Source organism: Oncorhynchus gorbuscha, linkage group LG13 (assembly GCF_021184085.1).
Source record: "Oncorhynchus gorbuscha isolate QuinsamMale2020 ecotype Even-year linkage group LG13, OgorEven_v1.0, whole genome shotgun sequence".
Lineage (NCBI taxonomy): Eukaryota > Metazoa > Chordata > Actinopteri > Salmoniformes > Salmonidae > Oncorhynchus > Oncorhynchus gorbuscha.
Window position 1 is genome coordinate 97,788,085 of NC_060185.1, and position 23,257 is coordinate 97,811,341.

At 51.1% G+C, this 23,257-nt stretch overlaps 1 protein-coding gene across 3 annotated transcripts in view; it reads left to right on the forward strand.

The window, feature by feature from the left end:
• LOC123993767 (PDZ and LIM domain protein 7-like) overlaps positions 1-23,257 on the forward strand; it is a 74,207-nt gene that overhangs the window by 46,221 nt on the left and 4,729 nt on the right. For all 3 annotated transcript variants that reach the window (XM_046296245.1, XM_046296247.1, XM_046296246.1), the window contains exons 6-10: positions 15,412-15,470; positions 16,040-16,271; positions 17,185-17,365; positions 17,628-17,748; positions 19,442-19,557. In XM_046296245.1, the coding sequence (XP_046152201.1) occupies positions 15,412-15,470; positions 16,040-16,271; positions 17,185-17,365; positions 17,628-17,748; positions 19,442-19,557 (709 nt within the window). The remainder of the gene's footprint in view (positions 1-15,411; positions 15,471-16,039; positions 16,272-17,184; positions 17,366-17,627; positions 17,749-19,441; positions 19,558-23,257) is intronic.

A 23,257-nucleotide genomic window follows, 5' to 3' on the forward strand; every position in this document is an offset into this window, starting at 1 on the left:
TTTGAAATTTTCTTCAAGTGCAGCTGCAAAAACCATCATGCGCTATGATGAAACTGGCTCTCATGAGGACCGCCACAAGAAAGGAAGACCCATAGTTACCTCTGCTCCAGAGGATAAGTCCATTAGAGTTACCAGCCTCAGAAATTGCAGCCCAAATCAACTGTTCAGAGGAGACTGAGTGAATCGGGCCTTCATGGTCAAAATACTGCAAAGAAACCACTACTAAAGGACACCAACAAGAAGAAAAGACTTGCTTGGGCCAAGAAACACGAGCAATGGACATTAGACCGGTGGAAATCTGTCCTTGGTCTGATGAGTCCAAATGTGATCTTTTTTTGTTCTAAACGCCGTGTCTTTGTGAGATGCAGAGGAGGTGAATGGATGATCTCTGCATGTGATGGTTCCCACCGTGAAGCATGGAGGAGGCGGTGTGATGGTTCCCACCGTGAAGCATGGAGGAGGCGGCGTGGGGGTGCTTTGCTGGTGACACTGTCAGTGACTTATTTATAATTCAAGGAACATGGCTGCCACAGCATTCTGCAGCGATACGCCATCTGGTTTGCACTTGGGACGATCATGTGTTTTTCAACAGGACAATGACCAAACACATCTTCAGGCTGTGTAAGGGCTATTTGACCAAGAAGGAGAGTGATGGAGTGCTGCATCAGATGACCTGGCCTCCACAGTCATCCCCGACCTCAACACAATTGAGATGGTTTGGGATGAGTTGGACTGCAGAGTGAAGTAAAATCACCCAACAAGTGCTCAGCATATGTGGGAACTCCTTCAAGACTGTTGAAAAAGCATTCCAGGTGAAGCTGGTTGAGAGAATGCCAAGAGTGTGCAAAGTATTCATCAAGGCAAACGGTGGCTACTTTGAAGAATCGTAAACACTTTTTTGGGGGGGATTGACATGATTACATGATTCCATGATTCCATATGTAGAAAATAGTTGTATTTTAAATAAAGAAAACCTCTTGAGTAAGTGTGTCCAAAACTTTTGACTGGTATTTTATGTCTGTTGAATATGACATGGGATGCATCCAAAATGGCACCCTATCCCATATGTAGTGCACTACCTTTGACCAGGGATATGTCATGGTGGTTTCAACCACGTGATAACGTCATGTCTGTGTGTGTAGACACGGTTTGTTATGTTAACGTTGTTGGAACGTTGTGGGAAACTTGCGTGTCTACTGTGCATGGTCTGTTTTAAAGTTCAAATGAACATTGTGGTGACGTTGGTGTGTACCAGGCACGGTTTGTTATGTTAACGTTGTTGGAACGTCGAGCGTGTACTGTGCATGGTCATTTCAACGTTATATTAACGTTGTGGTGACGTTGGGGTGTGTACTAGGCACGGTCTGCGGGTGGATGGCATCCCCATGTTCATCCCAAACGACCGCAGCAAGAAGAGGCTGATCGAGGACACTCAGGATTGGCAGCCCCGCACAGGCACTACCCAGTCCCGCTCCTTCCGCATGCTGGCCCAGCTCACAGGCACCGACTACAGTAAGTCGGCGCGGGGGCGAGGTCGGCGCGGGGGAGGGAGCGAGGTCGGCGCGGGGGAGGGAGCGAGGTCGGCGCGGGGAGGGAGCGAGGTCGGCGCGGGGGAGGGAGCGAGGTCGGCGCGGGGGAGGGAGCGAGGTCGGCGCGGGTGAGGGAGCGAGGTCGGCGCGGGTGAGGGAGGGAGCGAGGTCGGCGCGGGCGAGGGGGAGGCGGGAGGGAGGAGCGAGGAGGTCGGCGCGGGTGAGGGAGCGAGGTCGGCGCGGGTGAGGGAGCGAGGTCGGCGCGGGTGAGGGAGCGAGGTCGGCGCGGGTGAGGGAGCGAGGTCGGCGCGGGTGAGGGAGCGAGGTCGGGGCGGGTGAGGGGGCGGGGGTGAGGGAGCGAGGTCGAGGGAGAGGAGGCGCGGTCGGAGCGAGGGGAGGTCGGGAGGGAGCGAGGGAGTCGAGGGGGAGGTTGAGGGGGCGGGTGAGGGAGCGAGGTCGGGAGCGAGGTCGAGGGAGCGAGGCGAGGTCGGGGAGGTTGAGGGAGCGAGGTCGGGGAGGTTGAGGGAGCGAGGTCGGGGCGGGCGAGGGAGCGAGGTCGGGGAGGTTGAGGGAGCGAGGTCGGGAGGTTGAGGGAGCGAGGTCAGGGGGAGGTTGAGGGGAGCGAGGTCGGGAGGGAGGGAGGGGGAGGGTGAGGGAGGGAGCGAGCGAGGTCTGTGAGGGAGCGAGGTCGGGGAGGGAGGGAGCGAGGTCGGGGGGGAGGGAGGGAGGGAGCGAGGTCGGGGAGGGAGGGAGGGAGCGAGGTCGGGGGAGGGAGGAGCGAGGTCGGTGAGGGAGGGAGGGAGGGAGCGAGGTCGGTGAGGGAGGGAGCGAGGTCGGTGAGGGGAGGTCGGGAGGGAGGGAGGGAGCGAGGTCGGTGAGGGAGGGGAGCGGGAGGGTGAGGGGCGAGGTCAGAGGGGAGGGAGCGAGGTCGGGGGTGAGGGAGGGAGGGTGAGGGAGGGGGAGCGGGGAGGGGGAGGGAGGGAGCGAGGTCGGGAGGGTGAGGGAGGGAGCGAGCGAGGTCGGGGAGGGTGAGGGAGGGAGCGAGCGAGGGTCTGTGAGGGAGGGAGCGAGGTCTGGGGGGAGGGGGGTGCGAGGTCGGGGAGGGAGGGTGCGAGGTCGGGGAGGGAGGGTGAGGGAGGTCGAGGGGGAGGGAGGGGAGGGAGGTCGGTGAGGGAGGGAGGTCGGTGAGGGAGGGAGGGAGCGAGGAGCGAGTCGGGAGGGTGAGGGAGGGAGGAGGCGGGGAGGTGAGGGAGGGAGCGAGGAGCGAGGTCGGGAGGGGGAGGGAGGGAGCGAGCGTCGGTGAGGGAGGGAGCGAGCGAGGTGAGGGAGGGAGCGAGCGAGGTCGGGGAGGGTGAGGGAGGGAGCGAGGTCGGGGAGTGTGAGGGAGGGAGCGAGCGAGCGAGGTCTGTGAGGGAGCGAGGTCGGGAGGGAGGGAGGGAGGTCGGGGGAGGGAGGGAGCGAGGTCGGGGAGGGAGGGAGGGAGCGAGGTCGGGGAGGGAGCGAGGTCGGTGAGGGAGGGAGCGAGGTCGGGAGCGAGGTCGGTGAGGGAGGGAGCGAGGTCGGTGAGGGAGGGAGCGAGCGAGGTGAGGGAGGAAGGGGAGCGAGTGAGGTCGGGGAGGGTGAGGGAGGGAGCGAGTGAGGTCGGGGAGGGTGAGGGAGGGAGGGAGCGAGGTCGGGGAGGGTGAGGGAGGGAGCGAGCGAGCGAGGTCGGGGAGGGTGCGAGGTCGGGGAGGGAGGGTGCGAGGTCGGGGAGGGAGGGAGCGAGGTCGGGAGGGTGAGGGTGGGAAGGAGCGAGGTCGGGAGGGTGAGGGAGGGGAGCGAGGTCGGGGAGGGAGGGATTGAGGTCGGTGAGGGAGGGAGCGAGTCGGGAGGTCGGGGAGGGTGAGGGAGGGAGCCAGGTCGGGGAGGGTGAGAGGGAGGGAGGGAGCCAGGTCGGGAGGGGGTGAGGGAGGGAGGGAGCGGGAGGTCGGGGAGGGAGGGAGGGAGGTCGGGGGAGGGAGGGAGCGAGGTCGGGAGGGGGGAGGGTGAGGGAGGGAGGGAGCGAGGTCGGGGAGGGTGAGGGAGCGAGGTCGGGGAGGGTGAGGGAGGGAGGGGAGCGAGGTCGGGGGGGAGGGTGAGGGAGGGAGGGAGCGAGGTCGGGGGGAGGGTGAGGGAGGGAGGGAGGGAGCGAGGTCGGGAGGGTGAGGGAGGAGGGAGGGAGGGAGCGAGGGGTGAGGGAGGGAGGGAGGGAGGTCAGGGGGAGGGTGAGGGAGGGAGGGGAGGTCGAGGTCGGGGGGAGGGAGGGAGGGAGCGAGGTCGGGGAGGGGAGGGAGGGAGGGAGGGAGCGAGGTCTGGGGAGGGTGGGGAGGGAGGGAGGGAGCGAGGTCGAGGTGAGGGAGGGAGCGAGGGAGGGGAGGGAGGTGAGGGAGGGAGCGGGAGGGAGGGAGGGAGCGAGGTCTGGGTCTGGGAGGTGAGGGAGGGAGCGAGGTCGGGGAGGGTGAGGGAGGGAGCGAGCGAGGTCTGTGAGGGGAGCGGGGAGGGAGGGTGGAGGGGGAGGGAGGGAGCGAGGTCGGGGAGGGTGAGGGAGGGAGGGAGGGAGCGAGGTCGGGGGGGAGGGAGGAGGGAGGGAGGGAGCGAGGTCGGTGGGGGAGGGAGGGAGGGAGCGAGGTCGGTGAGGGAGGGAGGGAGCGAGGCGGGGAGGTGAGGGAGGGAGGGAGCGAGTGAGGTCGGGGAGGGAGGGAGGGAGCGAGGAGGGGGAGGGTGAGGGAGGGAGGCGGGAGGGTGAGGGAGCGAGGTCTGTGAGGGTGCGAGGTCGGGGAGGGAGGGTGCGAGGTCGGGGAGGGAGGGTGCGAGGTCGGGGAGGGAGGGAGCGAGGTCGGGAGGGTGAGGGTGGGAAGGAGCGAGGTCGGGAGGGTGAGGGAGGGAGCGAGGTCGGGGGGAGGGAGGGAGCGAGGTCGGTGAGGGAGGGAGCGAGGTCGGGGAGGGTGAGGGAGGGAGGGAGCGAGGTCGGTGAGGGTGAGGGAGGGAGGGAGCGAGGTCGGGGAGGGTGTCGGGGGAGGGAGCGAGGTCGGGGAGGGTGAGGGAGGGAGGGAGCGAGGTCGGGGAGGGAGGGAGGGAGCGAGGTCGGGGAGGGAGGGAGGGAGCGAGGTCGGGGAGGGTGAGGGTGGGAAGGGAGCGAGGTCGGGGAGGGTGAGGGAGGGAGCGAGGTCGGGGAGGGAGGGAGCAAGGTCGAGGTGAGGGAGGGAGGGAGAGGGAGGGAGGGAGGGAGCGAGGTCGGGGAGGGTGAGGGAGGGAGCGAGGTCGGGGAGGGTGAGGGGGAGGGAGGGAGCGAGGTCGGGAGGGTGAGGGAGGGAGCGAGCGAGGAGCGAGGTCGGGGGGAGAGGTGAGGGAGGGAGCGAGGTCGGGAGGGTGAGGGAGGGAGGGAGCGAGGTCGGTGAGGGTGAGGGAGGGAGGGAGCGAGGTGAGGGGGGAGGGTGAGGGAGGGAGGGAGCGAGGGGGGGGGGAGCGAGGGGAGGGAGCGAGGTCGGGGGAGGGAGGGAGGGGGAGCGAGGTCGGGGGGGAGGGAGGGAGGGAGCGAGGTCGGGGAGGGAGGGAGGGAGCGAGGTCGGGGAGGGTGAGGGTGGGAAGGAGCGAGGTCGGTGAGGGAGGGGGAGGGGTGAGGGAGGGGGAGCGAGGTCGGGGAGGGAGGGAGCAAGGTCGGGAGGGTGAGGGAGGGAGGGAGCGAGGTCGGTGAGGGAGGGAGGGAGCGAGGTCGGTGAGGGAGGGAGAGGGAGCGAGGTCGGGAGGGGGGGGGGAGGGTGAGGGAGGGAGCGAGGTCGGGAGGGTGAGGGAGGGAGGGAGCGAGGTCGGGAGGGAGGGGAGGGTGAGGGAGGGAGCGAGGTCGGGGGAGGGAGGGAGGGAGGGAGGCGGGAGGTGAGGGAGGGAGGGGGAGGGAGGGAGGAGCGAGGTCGGGAGGGTGAGGGGGGAGGGAGGGAGGGGGAGCGAGGTCGGGGAGGGAGGGAGGAGGCGAGGAGGGAGGGGAGGGAGGGAGGGAGCGAGGTCGAGGGAGCGAGGTCGGGGAGGGTGAGGGAGGGAGGGAGCGAGCGAGGTCGGGGAGGGTGAGGGGGAGGGAGGGAGGGAGGCGAGGTCGGGGGAGGGGAGGGAGGGAGGGAGGGAGGGAGCGAGCGAGGGTCGGTGAGGGTGAGGGGAGGGAGGGAGCGAGGTCGGGGAGGGGAGGGAGGGAGCGAGGTCGGGGGGAGGGTGAGGGGGAGCGAGGTCGAGGGGGAGGGTGAGGGTGGGAGGGAGCGAGGTCGGGAGGGTGAGGGAGGTCGGGGGAGGGGGGGAGGGAGCGAGGTCGGGGGAGGGTGAGGGAGGGAGGGGGGTTGTCAGTGGTCGAGAGGGGGGAGAGTGAGTGATGTGGACAATGTCGTTTGGGCGTTGTGATTTCGTTTGGGCGTTGTGATTCGTTTGGGCGTTGTGATTCGTTTGGGCGTTCTGATACTGTGTTTCCCCTTGGCTCTCTCAGTGCAGGACCCAGACGATGAGACAATGAAGAGGGCCAGGTAAACAGCCTGTGTGTTTATAAAACCTGTGTGTTTATAAAGCCTGTGTGTTTATAAAACCTGTGTGTTTATAAAAACCTGTGTGTTTATAAAGCTATATAATATATATAACTATGCCTGTGTGTGATGTCTACAGCTGACTCTGGTATAGTCTGTGTTTCAGGCATCTTTAAGCTTCAACATGTGGTTTGGTGTGTGTGTGAGTTTTCAGGTGGTTTGGTGTGTGTGTGTGTGTGTGAGTTTTCAGGTGGTTTGGTGTGTGTGTGTGTGTGTGAGTTATACAGGTGGTGTGTGTGTGTGTGTGTGAGTTATACAGGTGGTTTGGTGTGTGTGTGTGTGAGTTATACAGGTGGTTTGGTGTGTGTGTGTATGTGAGATATACAGGTGGTTTGGTGTGTGTGTGTGTGTGAGTTATACAGGTGGTTAGGTGTGTGTGTGTGTGTGTGTGTGTGTGTGTGTGTGTGTGTGTGTGTGTGTGTGTGTGTGTGTGTGTGTGTGTGTGTGTGTGTGTGTGTGTGTGTGTGTTATACAGGTGGTTTGGTGTGTGTGTGTGTGTGAGTTATACAGGTGTTGTTTCAGGACCACTTTAGTAGATTTTCTGTCCGCGTATTGAGTTGTGATGTAGTTTTCCCACTGCTTGGTGAATTGTCTCTGTCTTTCTTCATTTCCTGTCTCTCTTCTTCTCTTCTCTCTCGGGGTGGTTAGGGAAAAGTTCCTTACAGAGATTCAGAGCCCCCGTTACGCCCGTCTGAGGGACTGGCACCACGAGAGGTCCGCACGCGCCCTCAACATCAAGTCCTGAGCATCACCATGGCAACGTGCAGGGCCGGGCCTGAGCCCTAGCGATCGATAGCCATCACGACAACGACTAAAACAACAATAGTCCGATTATCCAGACGACAACCACAAACACACACACACCCCAGACAACCACACACACACACCAGACAACACACACACACACACACACACACACACACACCCCAGACAACCACACACACACACACCCCAGACAACCACACACACACACACCCCAGACGACAACCACACACACACACACACACACACACCCCAGACGACAACACACACACACACACACACACACACACACACACACACACACCCCAGACGACAACACACACACACACACACACACACACACACACACACACACACACACACACACACACACACACACACACACACACACACACACACACACACCCCAGACGACAACACACACACACACACACACCCCAGACGACAACACACACACACACACACACCCCAGACGACACACACACACACACACACACACACACACACACACACACACACACACACACACACACACACACACACACACACACACCCCAGACGACAACACACACACACACACACACACACACACACACACACCCCAGACGACAACACACACACACACACACCCCAGACATACAGAGGAGGAAGAAAAAACAAGTTAAAGATATATATATAAAATAGAGGGATCTATGATCACTAAGCCATACGTGGAACCATTGCATACTGAGCCTGTCTGTCTGTCAGATTCTCTTGTTCTCCTTGACTAGGAGTTAGTGTTGATAACATCTTGTGGATCACCTTGTGTGTAACAGACCTGGGGCACATACGTCAAATACGATTGATTGATTGATCAAAATCCTGAGGTACGGGTGGGTGGAGGGGGGGGAATTTGCACTTCGGGACTGTTCTATTGGTCCCATTGTCCCGGAACAATCCAAATCAAATCCACCTCAAGACTTCTACAGTATCTGACGAATGTATCGAACCCCAGTCTGCTTTGTTCTGTTCCTCCTATTAAACTGTGTTACTCAGTTATCTAAACAGGGGGGGACAGCTGTTGGAACAGCTCTGTTCTTCCTATTAAACTGTGTTACTCAGAGTGATCTAAACAGGGAGGGGGGACAGCTGTTGGAACAGCGCTGTTCTTCCTATTAAACTGTGTTATCCAGAGTTATCTAAACAAGGAGGGTGGGGGGCAGCTGTTGGAACAGCGCTGTTCTTCCTATTAAACTGTGTTATCCAGAGTTATCTAAACAAGGAGGGTGGGGGGGCAGCTGTTGGAACAGCGCTGTTCTTCCTATTAAACTGTGTTATCCAGAGTTATCTAAACAAGGAGGGTGGGGGGGGGACAGCTGTTGGAACAGCGCTGTTCTTCCTGTTAAACTGTGTTACTCAGAGTGATCTAAACAGGGAGGGGGAGGGGGGGGGCAGCTGTTGGAACAGCGCTGTTCTTCCTGTTCCATTCTTTATTCTGATTCTGTAGTTCTAGTTAATCTCCTGTTGATCTGTAGCTCTGAGTTCTGCTCTGAGTTCTGCTCTGAGTTCTGCTCTGAGTTCTGCTCTGAGTTCTGCTCTGAGTTCTGCTCTGAGTTCTGCTCTGAGTTCTGCTCTGAGTTCTGCTCTGAGTTCTGCTCTGAGTTCTGCTCTGAGTTCTGCTCTGAGTTCTGCTCGCTCTCTTTTTTTCTCTTTGTTTTCTGAACTCCCTTTGTTCTTTAGACTCCTCCCTCTTGTTAAGAACGATAAATATATCTTGTACTGATGTCCTCATAAAACTTCTGAAAACACCTCCTCCTACTTGTCATTTATCTTTCTCTGCTTCCTTCTTTACTGCACTCTACTCTACTCTACTCCACTAGACTCTACTCCACTCTACTCCACTCCACTATACTCTACTCCACTCTACTCTACTTCACTCCACTCTACTGCACTCTACTCTACTCCACTCTAATGCACTCTACTGCACTCTACTCTACTCCACTCCACTGCACTCTACTCTACTCTACTGCACTCTACTGCACTCTACTCTACTCCACTCTACTGCACTCTACTCTACTCCACTCTACTGCACTCTACTCTACTCCAATATACTGCACTCTACTCTACTCTACTCCACTGCACTCTACTCTACTCCACTATACTGCACTCTACTGCACTCTACTGCACTCTACTGCACTCTACTCCACTCTACTCCACTCTACTGCACTCTACTCCACTCTACTCCACTATACTGCACTCTACTGCACTCTACTGCACTCTACTCTACTCCACTATACTGCACTCTACTCTACTCCACTATACTGCACTCTACTCTACTCCACTATACTGCACTCTACTCTACTCCACTATACTGCACTCTACTCTACTCCAATATACTGCACTCTACTCTACTCCACTATACTGCACTCTACTCTACTCTACTCCACTATACTGCACTCTACTCTACCATACTGCACTCTACTCTACTCCACTATACTGCACTCTACTCTACTCAAATATACTGCACTCTACTCCAATATACTGCACTATACTGCACAATACTACACTATACTCTACTCCACTATACTCTGCTCTGCTCCACTATACTCCACTTTACTGTACTGTACCCCACTATACTGTACTCTGCAATACTATACTGTACTCTGCAATACTATACTACCATGCGATACTCTATTGCCATGTAATTCTATACTGCGCAATGCTATACTCTGCGATACTCTACCAGTATACTTGACCATGAAGTACTCACTATACTCTACCATCCAATACTCACTATACTGTACAGCACTATACCATGCGATACTCATTATACTCAGTATACTCTACCATGCAGTACTCACTATACTGTACAGTACTATACCATCCAATACTCACTATACTGTATAATACTATACCATGCAGTACCCACTATACTGTGTAGTACTATCGTGCAGTACTGTGTGTGTGTGTGTGTGTGTGTGTGTGTGTGTGTGTGTGTGTGTGTGTGTGTGTGTGTGTGTGTGTGTGTGTGTGTGTGTGTGTGTGTGTGTGTGTGTGTGATATATCACACACACATCTTCCATCTGTTTGACAAAAGTTCTATATATATATATATATATATTTATTTATTTATTAGTAGGCATCACTCTAACTGGCTGTAGAAAAGTCTGCATCTTGTCACGGTACATCAAACTCAGATGATTTGGATAATGAAGCTGTCTGTAATATTGTAGTGGTGTCAAAACCAAAACGTATCCCGCTGTTCACACCACGGTCGTAACAGGTGTAACGACGTCCTGTCTCATTTGGATGGACAACGACCAGAACGATTTTAAATAGATATTTCATCCTGTTCTACTATCTGATCACAAATACTGTTACATCTTTAATTCCTCTTGTAATATACAGTGCCTTGCGAAAGTATTCGGCCCCCTTGAACTTTGCGACCTTTTGCCACATTTCAGGCTTCAAAAATAAAGATATAAAACTGTATTTTTTTGTGAAGAATCAACAACAAGTGGGACACAATCATGAAGTGGAACGACATTAATTGGATATTTCAAAAAAAATTAACAAATCAAAAACTGAAATGGGCGTGCAAAATTATTCAGCCCCCTTCAGTTAATACTTTGTAGCGCCACCTTTTGCTGCGATTACAGCTGTAAGTCGCTTGCGGTATGTCTCTATCAGTTTTGCACAAAGAGAGACTGAAATTTTTTCCCATTCCTCCTTGCAAAACAGCTCGAGCTCAGTGAGGTTGGATGGAGAGCATTTGTGAACAGCAGTTTTCAGTTCTTTCCACAGAATCTCGATTGGATTCAGGTCTGGACTTTGGCCATTCTAACACCTGGATATGTTTATTTTTGAACCATTCCATTGTAGATTTTGCTTTATGTTTTGGATCATTGTCTTGTCGGAAGACAAAATCTCCATCCCAGTCTCGGGTCTTTTGCAGACTCCATCAAGTTTTCTTCCAGAATGGTCCTGTATTTGGCTCCATCCATCTTCCCATCAATTTTAACCATCTTCCCTGTCCCTGCTGAAGAAAAGCAGGCCCAAACCATGATGCCTTCACCACCATGTTTGACAGTGGGGATGGTGTGGTCAGGGTGATGAGCTGTGTTGCTTTTACGCCAAACATAACGTTTTGCATTGTTGCCAAAAAGTTCAATTTTGGTTTCATCTGACCAGAGCACCTTCTTCCACATGTTTGGTGTGTCTCCCAGGTGGCTTGTGGCAAACTTTAAAAGACACTTTTTATGGATATCTTTAAGAAATGGCTTTCTTCTTGCCACTCTTCCATAAAGGCCAGATTTGTGCAATATACGACTGATTGTTGTCCTATGGACAGAGTCTCCCACCTCAGCTGTAGATCTCTGCAGTTCATCCAGAGTGATCATGGGCCTCTTGGCTGCATGTCTGATCAGTCTTCTCCTTGTATGAGCTGAAAGTTTAGAGGGACGGCCAGGTCTTGGTAGATTTGCAGTGGTCTGATACTCCTTCCATTTCAATATTATTGCTTGCACAGTGCTCCTTGGGATGTTTAAAGCTTGGGAAATATTTTTGTATCCAAATCCGGCTTTAAACTTCTTTACAACAGTATCTCGGACCTGCCTGGTGTGTTCCTTGTTCTTCATGATGCTCTCTGCACTTTTAACGGACCTCTGAGACTATCACAGTGCAGGTGCATTTATACGGAGACTTGATTACACACAGGTGGATTGTATTTATCATCATTAGTCATTTAGGTCAACATTGGATCATTCAGAGATCCTCACTGAACTTCTGGAGAGAGTTTGCTGCACTGAAAGTAAAGGGGCTGAATAATTTTGCACGCCCAATTTTTCAGTTTTTGATTTGTTAAAAAAGTTTGAAATATCCAATAAATGTCGTTCCACTTCATGATTGTGTCCCACTTGTTGTTGATTCTTCACAAAAAAATAGTTTTATATCTTTATGTTTTAAGCCTGAAATGTGGCAAAAGGTCGCAAAGTTCAAGGGGGCCGAATACTTTCGCAAGGCACTGTATCTAGAGTTCTCTCTGCCGTTTTTACAAGTTGTTTTTAATGTAGTATTTAGAGATGGTAGTTGTATCCAGAGATGTCTGTAGACACCTGTTACTGAGACAAATGCTGTTAACTCTAAAGAAGGGGTAGGCGACTTGATTCGGCCGAGGACGGACGGACGGAACATAATCGCCATCATTATAATCATTTGTACACTGCAAATTGACCACAACTAAGCCCCAAAAACAGGTTATTATTTTCAAATACAATCATGCCATACCTTGATTACATTGAGACATGATCATGTCTCTTTTGTGGGAAGGAAAATACTTTGAACAGATTCCCTAAATTATACACTTTGACCAACCGCCTCAATTTGGTTTCTGAAAGTGTTTTTAATTTTTTAAATATTTTTTACACTGGATAAAAGTAGAGACTCGGAGCTACAAAATGGTCTACCATACACTGTAATTTAGGAACAATGGGATAGTAATTCTGCTTTAAAAGTTGATCAACTTGTAACGCCACATATGAGAAAATGGCCCTTGAATGTTTTTGGTGAAGAGCTCTTCTTTGTTGACACCCATTCAGCATCGTTCACACCCCCTGAAGCTTTAGCCCCACCCATTCAGCATCGTTCACACCCCCTGAAGCTTTAGCCCCACCCATTCTGCATCGTTCACACCCCCTGAAGCTTTAGCCCCACCCATTCAGCATCGTTCACACCCCCTGAAGCTTTAACCCCACCCATTCAGCATTGTTCACACCCTCTGAAGCTTTAGCCCCACCCATTCTGCATCGTTCACACCCCCTGAAGCTTTAGCCCCACCCATCTCTTTAAGGATTCACATGTCAGGCCATGTGCTAAACACAGTGAGTAGTTTTAGTAAACAACCAAAGATTTCAAGACTAAAATGTGTAACTAGTAGCCTACAGTAAGGAAAAACTCAAAGTAAAAATACACTTAGTCCTTGGCCTATATCCTAATCTGACTTTGGTGCAGGTCCTGTTGTTCTTCACATTACAAACTCTGGTAAATACACTATATCAAATACAATATACGTTTATTTGTCACGTACACAGGATACAGAAGGTGTAAAGGGTACAGTGAAAAGGTTACTTGCTTATTAGCCATGTCAAAAATAGTGTCCAGATAAAAAATATTTTATAATTATTGAATGATTCTTACCAAGACATTTGTCCAAGTTGATGGTTCATGTGAAAGAAATGGAGGTCGGAGGAAACGCTGCTCAACTGACGACCGTATTCAGCCTGCAGGCACCAGGTCCACCACAAGGAGTCACTAGAACACAATAAGCCAATGCTGTTCTCCATGACTAACGTGTTATATCTGTCAAACAAGGATGGATCTACACATACTGAGCAGCTCATGTTTTAGACAGAAGCATGTTACATGGCCGACCAATCCGAACTCATCTCTTGGCATGCCCAGCCCATCCATTTATCTCAGCCAATCATGGCAAGAGGAAAAGGTTCCTGTCTTTTTTTTCCCGGGGGCTAAACCAACTAGGCTCGTAATTTTAATCATTTTATTCGTATTTACAGGTGGCATACAAGTTAGTTATTAAGGCACATCAGAGTTCACATTTCAGTCTCTCCTCTTATATTTCCTTCTGCTTCTCTCCTCTTATATTTCCTTCTGCTTTTCTCCTCTCCACTTCTCTCCTCTCCACTTCTCTCCTCTCCACTTCTCTCCTCTCCACTTCTCTCCTCTCCACTTTTCTCCTCTCCACTTCTCTCCTCTCCACTTCTCTCCTCTCCTCTCCACTTCTCTCCTCTCCTCTCCACTTTTCTCCTCTCCACTTCTCTCCTCTCCACTTCTCTCCTCTCCTCTCCACTTCTCTCCTCTCCTCTCCACTTTTCTCCTCTCCACTTCTCTCCTCTCCACTTTTCTCCTCTCCACTTCTCTCCTCTCCGCTTCTCTCCTCTCCTCTCCACTTTTCTCCTCTCCACTTCTCTCCTCTCCACTTTTCTCCTCTCCACTTCTCTCCTCTCCACTTCTCTCCTCTCCACTTCTCTCCTCTCCACTTCTCTCCTCTCCACTTTTCTCCTCTCCACTTTTCTCCTCTCCACTTCTCTCCTCTCCACTTCTCTCCTCTCCTCTCCACTTTTCTCCTCTCCTCTCCTCTCCACTTTTCTCCTCTCCGCTTCTCTCCTCTCCTCTCCACTTTTCTCCTCTCCACTTCTCTCCTCTCCACTTTTCTCCTCTCTACTTTTCTCCTCTCTACTTTTCTCCTCTCTACTTTTCTCCTCTCCACTTTTCTCCTCTCCACTTTTCTCCACTCCACTTTTCTCCTCTCCACTTCTCTCCTCTCCTCTCCACTTTTCTCCTCTCCTCTCCTCTCCTCTCCACTTTTCTCCTCTCCGCTTCTCTCCTCTCCTCTCCACTTTTCTCCTCTCCTCTCCACTTTTCTCCTCTCCACTTTTCTCCTCTCCGCTTCTCTCCTCTCCTCTCCACTTTTCTCCTCTCCACTTCTCTCCTCTCCACTTTTCTCCTCTCTACTTTTCTCCTCTCTACTTTTCTCCTCTCCACTTTTCTCCTCTCCACTTTTCTCCACTCCACTTCTCTCCTCTCCACTTTTCTCCACTCCACTTCTCTCCTCTCCACTTCTCTCCTCTCCACTTTTCTCCTCTCCACTTTTCTCCACTCCACTTTTCTCCACTCCACTTCTCTCCTCTCCACTTCTCTCCTCTCCACTTCTCTCCTCTCCTCTCCACTTTTCTCCTCTCCACTTTTCTCCTCTCCACTTCTCTCCTCTCCTCTCCACTTTTCTCCTCTCCACTTTTCTCCTCTCCACTTCTCTCCTCTCCTCTCCACTTTTCTCCTCTCCACTTTTCTCCTCTCCACTTTTCTCCTCTCCACTTTTCTCCTCTCCACTTTTCTCCTCTCCACTTCTCTCCTCTCCTCTCCACTTTTCTCCTCTCCACTTTTCTCCTCTCCACTTTTCTCCTCTCCACTTTTCTCCTCTCCACTTCTCTCCTCTCCACTTCTCTCCTCTCCACTTTTCTCCTCTCCACTTTTCTCCTCTCCACTTCTCTCCTCTCCTCTCCACTTTTCTCCTCTCCACTTTTCTCCTCTCCACTTTTCTCCTCTCCACTTCTCTCCTCTCCTCTCCACTTTTCTCCTCTCCACTTTTCTCCTCTCCACCTCTCTCCTCTCCACTTTTCTCCACTCCACTTTTCTCCTCTCCACTTCTACTATTTTTGTTGGGCCAAAAAACCAAAACCGTGTGGCCTGTTGCTGACCCCTGCTCTACAGACTTCGGTCAATGTGCTGTTTGGAGGAATATGACTTGATCACAACAAATTCCCAGTCCACCTTCTAATACCTTTCCTTTCTGTAAGTAGTGGTGTAGGCACAGAGATGTGAAATTAAGGAGCAATCGTCTCAATGGTTTACCATTTATGCTCCTTCGATTTAAATGTTGTTTTTTTTAAACTCATAACATGTCAGACACTGCTGCCACTCTACCTCTTCTGAGTCACCATGGTAACCCTATAGCAACTGTTTCTAAGGAAGTGTGTGTTTCTTCCCAGCATCAAGGCATCCCGGTCACCTGCTAAGGCCCAGACCCAGGCAGCCGACAAACCTGACGGTGAGTTACTGCAGGTCAGAGTTCAAATGACAGGGATGTTGGTAATTTAACATAGAAAATCCAAGCCTTTTATTTAGTAGTTAGATGCATTATAACATGCTATAAGCATTGAAATATTTTATTTTACCTTTATTTAACCAGGCAAGTCGGTTAACAAACTCTTATTTTCAATGACGACCTAGGAACAGTGGGTTAACTGCCTGTTCAGGGGCAGAACGACAGATTTGTACCTTGTCAGCTCGGGGATGTGAATTTGCAACCTTTCGGCTGCTAGTCCAACGCTCTAACCACTAGGATACCCTGCCGCCCCAATTATGCATTATAGAATGAGCTATAAGCATAGTAATGTATTGTAACGTGCTATAAGCATAGTAATGTATTGTAACGTGCTATAAGCATAGTAATGTATTGTAACGTGCTATAAGCATAGTAATGTATTGTAACATGCTATAAGCATAGTAATATATTGTAACAGGCTATAAGCATCCATATAGTCCCATGGTTCCTTTATAATCTACTGTATGAGTCTCCCTGTCTGTTGTATTGATTCATTTCACTGGGTTCCCCAGCCCCTAAGTCTCCAGTCAACTCTGGTCCTAAGGTGCGCCCTCCGTGGGTGACCGACCCAGGGTTCGCTGACCGTTACGCCCCAGACAAGACCAGTACGGTTCTGACCCAGCACAGGCAGCCGGCCCAGCCAACGCCCATGCAGAACCGCTCCTCTATCCTACAGGCGGCTCAGCAGGCACCCGAGGACAGCGGAAGGACCCCTCTCTGTGGAGCCTGCAAAAAGATCATTAGGTGGGAACAATATGATCATATTGCCCCCTGTCTGTTAGATTAATAACTACAAAGCCTTTATTTACTACTGCCCCCTGTCTGTTAGATTAATAACTGCAAGGCCTTTATTTACTACTGCCCCCTGTCTGTTAGATTAATAACTGCAAGGCCTTTATTTACTACTGCCCCCTGTCTGTTAGATTAATAACTACAAGGCCTTTATTTACTACTGCCCCCTGTCTGTTATATATATATATATTATTATATATATATATATATATCACCCAATTCCTTAAATATTGCAAAATGTTTGACCAAAACCCTGAATGTCAAATTATATTGGGTCAATATAGCAAGTGTTGTTCCTTACATGAGTTCTGTGTGGAAAAAGTAGTGTACTGTATAGAGAATAAACTCTATAGACTATAATTTCATAATAGACTAGATGTACTGGATCGAACTGCTAAAGCACTGATTTCCGAGACCATGTGACCTGACTAGGTAATACTCTTGGACTTTATATAACCTCATTATTGTTTTGTTTTTTAAGATTTAAAAACTGTAATGACCTGACATCTGACAGCTAAGTGGTTAATGTACAGTAAGTCATGTCTGTGATGGTAGGATCACTGTTTTCCATTTTATACAGAGCTGTGCCTAGAAACCTCTGTTACTCCCAGCTGGGCTTGTCTAACTGGTGTTTACGTTCTGTGTGTGTGTGTCTCTCTGTGTGTGTGTGTGTCTCTCTGTGTGTGTGTGTGTGTGTGTGTGTGTGTGTGTGTGTGTGTGTGTGTGTGTGTGTGTGTGTGTGTGTGTGTGTGTGTGTGTGTGTGTGTGTGTGTGTGTGTGTGTGTGTGTGTGTCTCTGTGGGTGTCTCTGTGGGTGTCTCTGTGTGGGTGTGTGTCTCTCTATGTGTGTGGGTGTGTGTGTCTAGGGGCCGGTACCTGGTGGCTCTGGGTCAGTCCTGGCACCCAGAAGAGTTCCAGTGTTCCCAGTGTAAGGTGATGTTAGATGAGGGAGGATTCTTCGAGGAGAAAGGCTCCGTCTTCTGCTCCAAGTGTTATGATAACCGCTACGCTCCCAACTGTGCCAAATGCAAGAAGATTATCGTAGGGGTAAGATCTCTACTGTCCTGTCTACCATCATCTATGAGAATACTGTGGAATGTGGACCACATGCTAGTTTAGCAGGACAGGTCTACTGTCATCTATGAGAATACTGTGGAATGTGGACCACGTGCTAGTTTAGCAGGACAGGTCTACTGTCATCTATGAGAATACTGTGGAATGTGGACCACGTGCTAGTTTAGCAGGACACAATGTACCTGTAAGCTGACCCTGGCCTGACCCCCTCTCCTTCCTTCCTTCCTCTGTTTAGGAGATCATGCATGCTCTGAAGATGACCTACCATGTCCAGTGTTTCATGTGTGCTGCGTGTAAGAGCCCCATCAGAAACCAGGCCTTCTATATGGAGGAGGGAGAACCTTACTGTGAGAGAGGTGAGGCTTAGAGAGAGGTGTGTGTGTGTGTGTGTGTTGCCTTACATGTTAGCTGTTGCTGTTCTAACCTTTTCAGTCAAAACAGGGAACATTTTTGTCAGGTTCGAGAAATTATGAGTTAAACTAGACGTTCACAGCCTCTGCTGTGGACAGATTGTCTCAGTGACTCTCTCGCTCCGTCCACAGCTACTAGATCGTCTACTTAGATGACTTTTATGTTAGGCGTTTGTCTATTGGTTTATATAAGTGGAGCGTGCTCCTGCTGTCTCTATTGTGATGCTGTGCTATGACCCATGAAACCATTTACATCTCAACACACACACACACACACACACACACACACACACACACACACACACACACACACACACACACACACACACACACACACACACACACACACACACACACACACACACACAGGATTTGATTTGAATGCTCACACACACCACAACCACACGCACACACACACCACACGCACACACACACCACACAACACCACATACTGGCTCTAAAGCCACTTTGTCAAAGTCCCGGAGATCCTGGCAAAAGAAAACGACAATCAATTGAATTCTGTGGAGCAATCTACCCTCATCCCTTCCCTGCATGCAGCAACATCACTGATGTCATCCCTTCCCTGCATGCAGCAACATCACTGATGTCATCCCTTCCCAACATGCAGGAACATCACTGATGTCATCCCTTCCCCACCTGCAGCAGCAACATCACTGATGTCATCCCTTTCCCACATGCAGCAGCAACATCACTGATGTCATCCCTTTCCCACATGCAGCAGCAACATCACTGATGTCATCCCTTCCCCACATGCAGGAACATCACTGATGTCATCCCTTCCCAACATGCAGCAACAATATCACTGATGTCATCCCTTCCCCACATGCAGCAACAATATCACTGATGTCATCCCTTCCCCACATGCAGCAACAATATCACTGATGTCATCCCTTCCCCACATGCAGCAGCAACATCACTGATGTCATCCCTTCCCCACATGCAGCAGCAACATCACTGATGTCATCCCTTCCCCACATGCAGCAGCAACATCACTGATGTCATCCCTTCCCCACATGCAGCAGCAACATCACTGATGTCATCCCTTCCCCACATGCAGCAACATCACTGATGTCATCCCTTCCCCACATGCAGCAGCAACATCACTGATGTCATCCCTTCCCCACATGCAGCAGCAACATCACTGATGTCATCCCTTCCCCACATGCAGCAGCAACATCACTGATGTCATCCCTTCCCCACATGCAGCAGCAACATCACTGATGTCATCCCTTCCCCACATGCAGCAGCAACATCACTGATGTCATCCCTTCCCCACATGCAGCAACAATATCACTGATGTCATCCCTTCCCCACATGCAGCAACAATATCACTGATGTCATCCCTTCCCCACATGCAGCAACAATATCACTGATGTCATCCCTTCCCCACATGCAGCAGCAACATCACTGATGTCATCCCTTCCCCACATGCAGCAACATCACTGATGTCATCCCTTCCCTTTCGTTCTTATTTGATCTGCTGTTGATCTTCTCAGACCAAAACCTTACAAGGGAAAAAAAGGTTTTGCTGATGAATATGGTAACTCTCAACCTCTCCCCTCCTCCTTTCTATCACTAACCTCTCTCACCCCCACCCTCCCTCTCCCTCTCCCTGCAGATTATGAGAAGATGTTTGGTACTAAGTGTCATGGCTGTGACTTTAAGATCGATGCTGGGGACCGCTTCCTAGAGGCCTTGGGATACAGTTGGCACGACACCTGCTTTGTCTGCGCTGTAAGTCTCCTGATTCACCTGGACCTCTGTCTATGTCACCTCCATCTCCATTCATCTCTACCTGTCTACCTCCATCTCCATTTATCTCCACCTCTGTCTATGTCACCACTATCTACATGCATCTCTACCTCGGTCTATGTCACCTCCATCTACATTCATCTCTACCTGTCTACCTCCATCTCCATTTATCTCCATCTCCATCTACATTCATCTCTACCTGTCTACCTCCATCTCCATTTATCTCCACCTCTGTCTATGTCACCACTATCTACATTCATCTCTACCTCGGTCTATGTCAACTCCATCTACATTCATCTCTACCTGTCTACCTCCATCTCCATTTATCTCCACCTTGGTCTATGTCACCTCTATCTACAGTTGAAGTCGGAAGTTGGAGTCATTACAACTCATTTTTCAACCACTCCACAAATTTCTTGTTAACAAACTTTAGTTTTTGCAAGTCGGTCAGGACATCTACTTTGTGCATGACACAAATAATTTTTACAACAATTGTTGACAGACACAATATTTCACTTATAATTCACTGTATCACAATTACAGTGGGTCAGAAGTTTACATACACTAAGTTTACTGTGCCTGTGAACAGCTTTAAAAATTCCAGAAAATGATGTCATGGCTTTAGAAGCTTCTAATAGGCTAATTGACATCATTTGAGTCAATTGGAGGTGTACCTGTGGATGTATTTCAAGGCCTACCTTCAAACTCAGTGCCTCTTTGCTTGACATCATGGCTGATTTTCTTTTGATTTCCCCAAGACTTCAGAAAAATATTGTTGACCTCCAAAGTCTGGTTCATCCTTGGGAGAAATTTCCAAACGCCTGAAGGTACCACGTTCATCTGTACAAACAATAGTAGGCAAGTATAAACACCATGGGACCACGCAGCCGTCATACCGCTCAGGAAAGAGACGGGTTCTGTCTCCTAGAGATTGGTGTGAAAAGTGCAAATCAATCCCAGAACAACAGCAAAGGACCTTGTGAAGATGCTGGAGGAAACAGGTACAAAAGTATCTATATCCACAGTAAAACGAGTCCTATATCAACATAACCTGAAAGGCTGCTCAGCAAGGAAGAAGCCACTGCTCCAAAACCACCATAAAAAGACACTGTCTTGCAACTGCACATGGGGACAAAGATCAGACTTTTTGGAGAAATGTCCTCTGGTCTGATGAAACAAAAATAGAACTGTTTGGCCATAATGACCATCGTTATGTTTGGAGGAAAAAGGGGGAGGCTTGCAAGCCGAAGAACACCATCCCAACGGTGAAGAATGGGGGTGGCAGCATCATGTTGTGGGGGTGCTTTTCTGCAGGAGGGACTGATGCACTTCACAAAATAGATGGCATCATGAGGTAGGAAAATTATGTGGATATATTGAAGCAACAGCTCAAGACATCAGTCAGGAAGTTAAAGCTTGGTCGCAAATGGGTCTTCCAAATGGACAATGATCTCAAGCATACTTCCAAAGTTGTGGCAAAATGGCTTAAAGACAACAAAGTCAAGGTATTGGAGTGACCATCACAAAGCCCTGACCTCAATCCTATAGAAAAATGTGTGGAAAGAACTGAAAAAGCATGTGCGAGCAAGGAGGCCTACAAACCTGACTCAGTTACACCAGCTCTGTCAGGAGGATTGGGCCAAAATTCACCTAACTTATTGTGGGAAGCTTGTGGAAGGCTACCCGGAATGTTTGACCCAAGTTAAACAATTTAAAGGCAATGCTACCAAATACTAAGTGAGTGTATGTGAACTTCTGACCCACTGGGAATCTGATTAAATAAATAAAACCTGAAAGAAATAACTATTATTCTGACATTTCACATTCTTAAAATAAAGTGGTGATCCTAACTGACCTAAGACCGGGAATTTTTACTAGGATTAAATGTCGGAAATAGTAGTTGGCTAAGGTATATGTAAACTTCCGACTTCGTCTCTACCTGTCTCTCCTGAACCTGCTCTATCCCACGTCTCTCCTGAACCTGCTCCATCCTACATCTCTCCTGAACCTGCTCCATCCTACGTCTCTCCTGAACCTGCTCTATCCTACGTCTCTCCTGAACCTGCTCTATCCTACGTCTCTCCTGAACCTGCTCCATCCTACGTCTCTCCTGAACCTGCTCCATCCTACGTCTCTCCTGAACCTGCTCCATCCTACGTCTCTCCTGAACCTGCTCCATCCTACGTCTCTCCTGAACCTGCTCCATCCTACGTCTCTCCTGAACCTGCTCCATCCTACGTCTCTCCTGAACCTGCTCCATCCTACGTCTCTCCTGAACCTGCTCCATCCCACGTCTCTCCTGAACCTGCTCCATCCTACGTCTCTCCTGAACCTGCTCCATCCTACGTCTCTCCTGAACCTGCTCCATCCTACGTCTCTCCTGAACCTGCTCTATCCTACGTCTCTCCTGAACCTGCTCCATCCTACGTCTCTCCTGAACCTGCTCCATCCTACGTCTCTCCTGAACCTGCTCCATCCTACGTCTCTCTTCCTGTCTCTCCTGAACCTGCTCCATCCTACGTCTCTCTTCCTGTCTCTCCTGAACCTGCTCCATCCTACGTCTCTCCTGAACCTGCTCCATCCTATCCTCTCTTCCTGTCTCTCCTGAACCTGCTCCAACCTACGTCTCTCTGCCTGTCTCTCCTGAACCTGCTCTATCCTACGTCTCTCTTCCTGTCTCTCCTGAACCTGCTCCATCCTACGTCTCTCCTGAACCTGCTCCATCCTACGTCTCTCTTCCTGTCTCTCCTGAACCTGCTCCATCCTACGTCTCTCTTCCTGTCTCTCCTGAACCTGCTCCATCCTACGTCTCTCCTGAACCTGCTCCATCCTACGTCTCTCTTCCTGTCTCTCCTGAACCTGCTCCAACCTACGTCTCTCTGCCTGTCTCTCCTGAACCTGCTCTATCCTACGTCTCTCTTCCTGTCTCTCCTGAACCTGCTCCATCCTACGTCTCTCTTCCTGTCTCTCCTGAACCTGCTCCATCCTACGTCTCTCCTGAACCTGCTCCATCCTACGTCTCTCCTGAACCTGCTCCATCCTACGTCTCTCCTGAACCTGCTCCATCCTACGTCTCTCCTGAACCTGCTCCATCCTACGTCTCTCTTGAACCTGCTCCATCCTACGTCTCTCCTGAACCTGCTCCATCCTACGTCTCTCCTGAACCTGCTCCATCCTACGTCTCTCCTGAACTTGCTCCATCCTATGTCTCTCTTCCTGTCTCTCCTGAACCTGCTCCATCCTACGTCTCTCTTCCTGTCTCTCCTGAACCTGCTCCATCCTACGTCTCTCCTGAACCTGCTCCATCCTACGTCTCTCCTGAACCTGCTCCATCCTACGTCTCTCTTCCTGTCTCTCCTGAACCTGCTCCAACCTACGTCTCTCTGCCTGTCTCTCCTGAACCTGCTCTATCCTACGTCTCTCCTGAACCTGCTCCATCCTACGTCTCTCTTCCTGTCTCTCCTGAACCTGCTCCATCCTACGTCTCTCCTGAACCTGCTCCATCCTACGTCTCTCCTGAACCTGCTCCATCCTACGTCTCTCCTGAACCTGCTCCATCCTACGTCTCTCTTGAACCTGCTCCATCCTACGTCTCTCCTGAACCTGCTCCAACCTACGGCTCTCTGCCTGTCTCTCCTGAACCTGCTCCAACCTACGTCTCTCCTGAACCTGCTCCAACCTA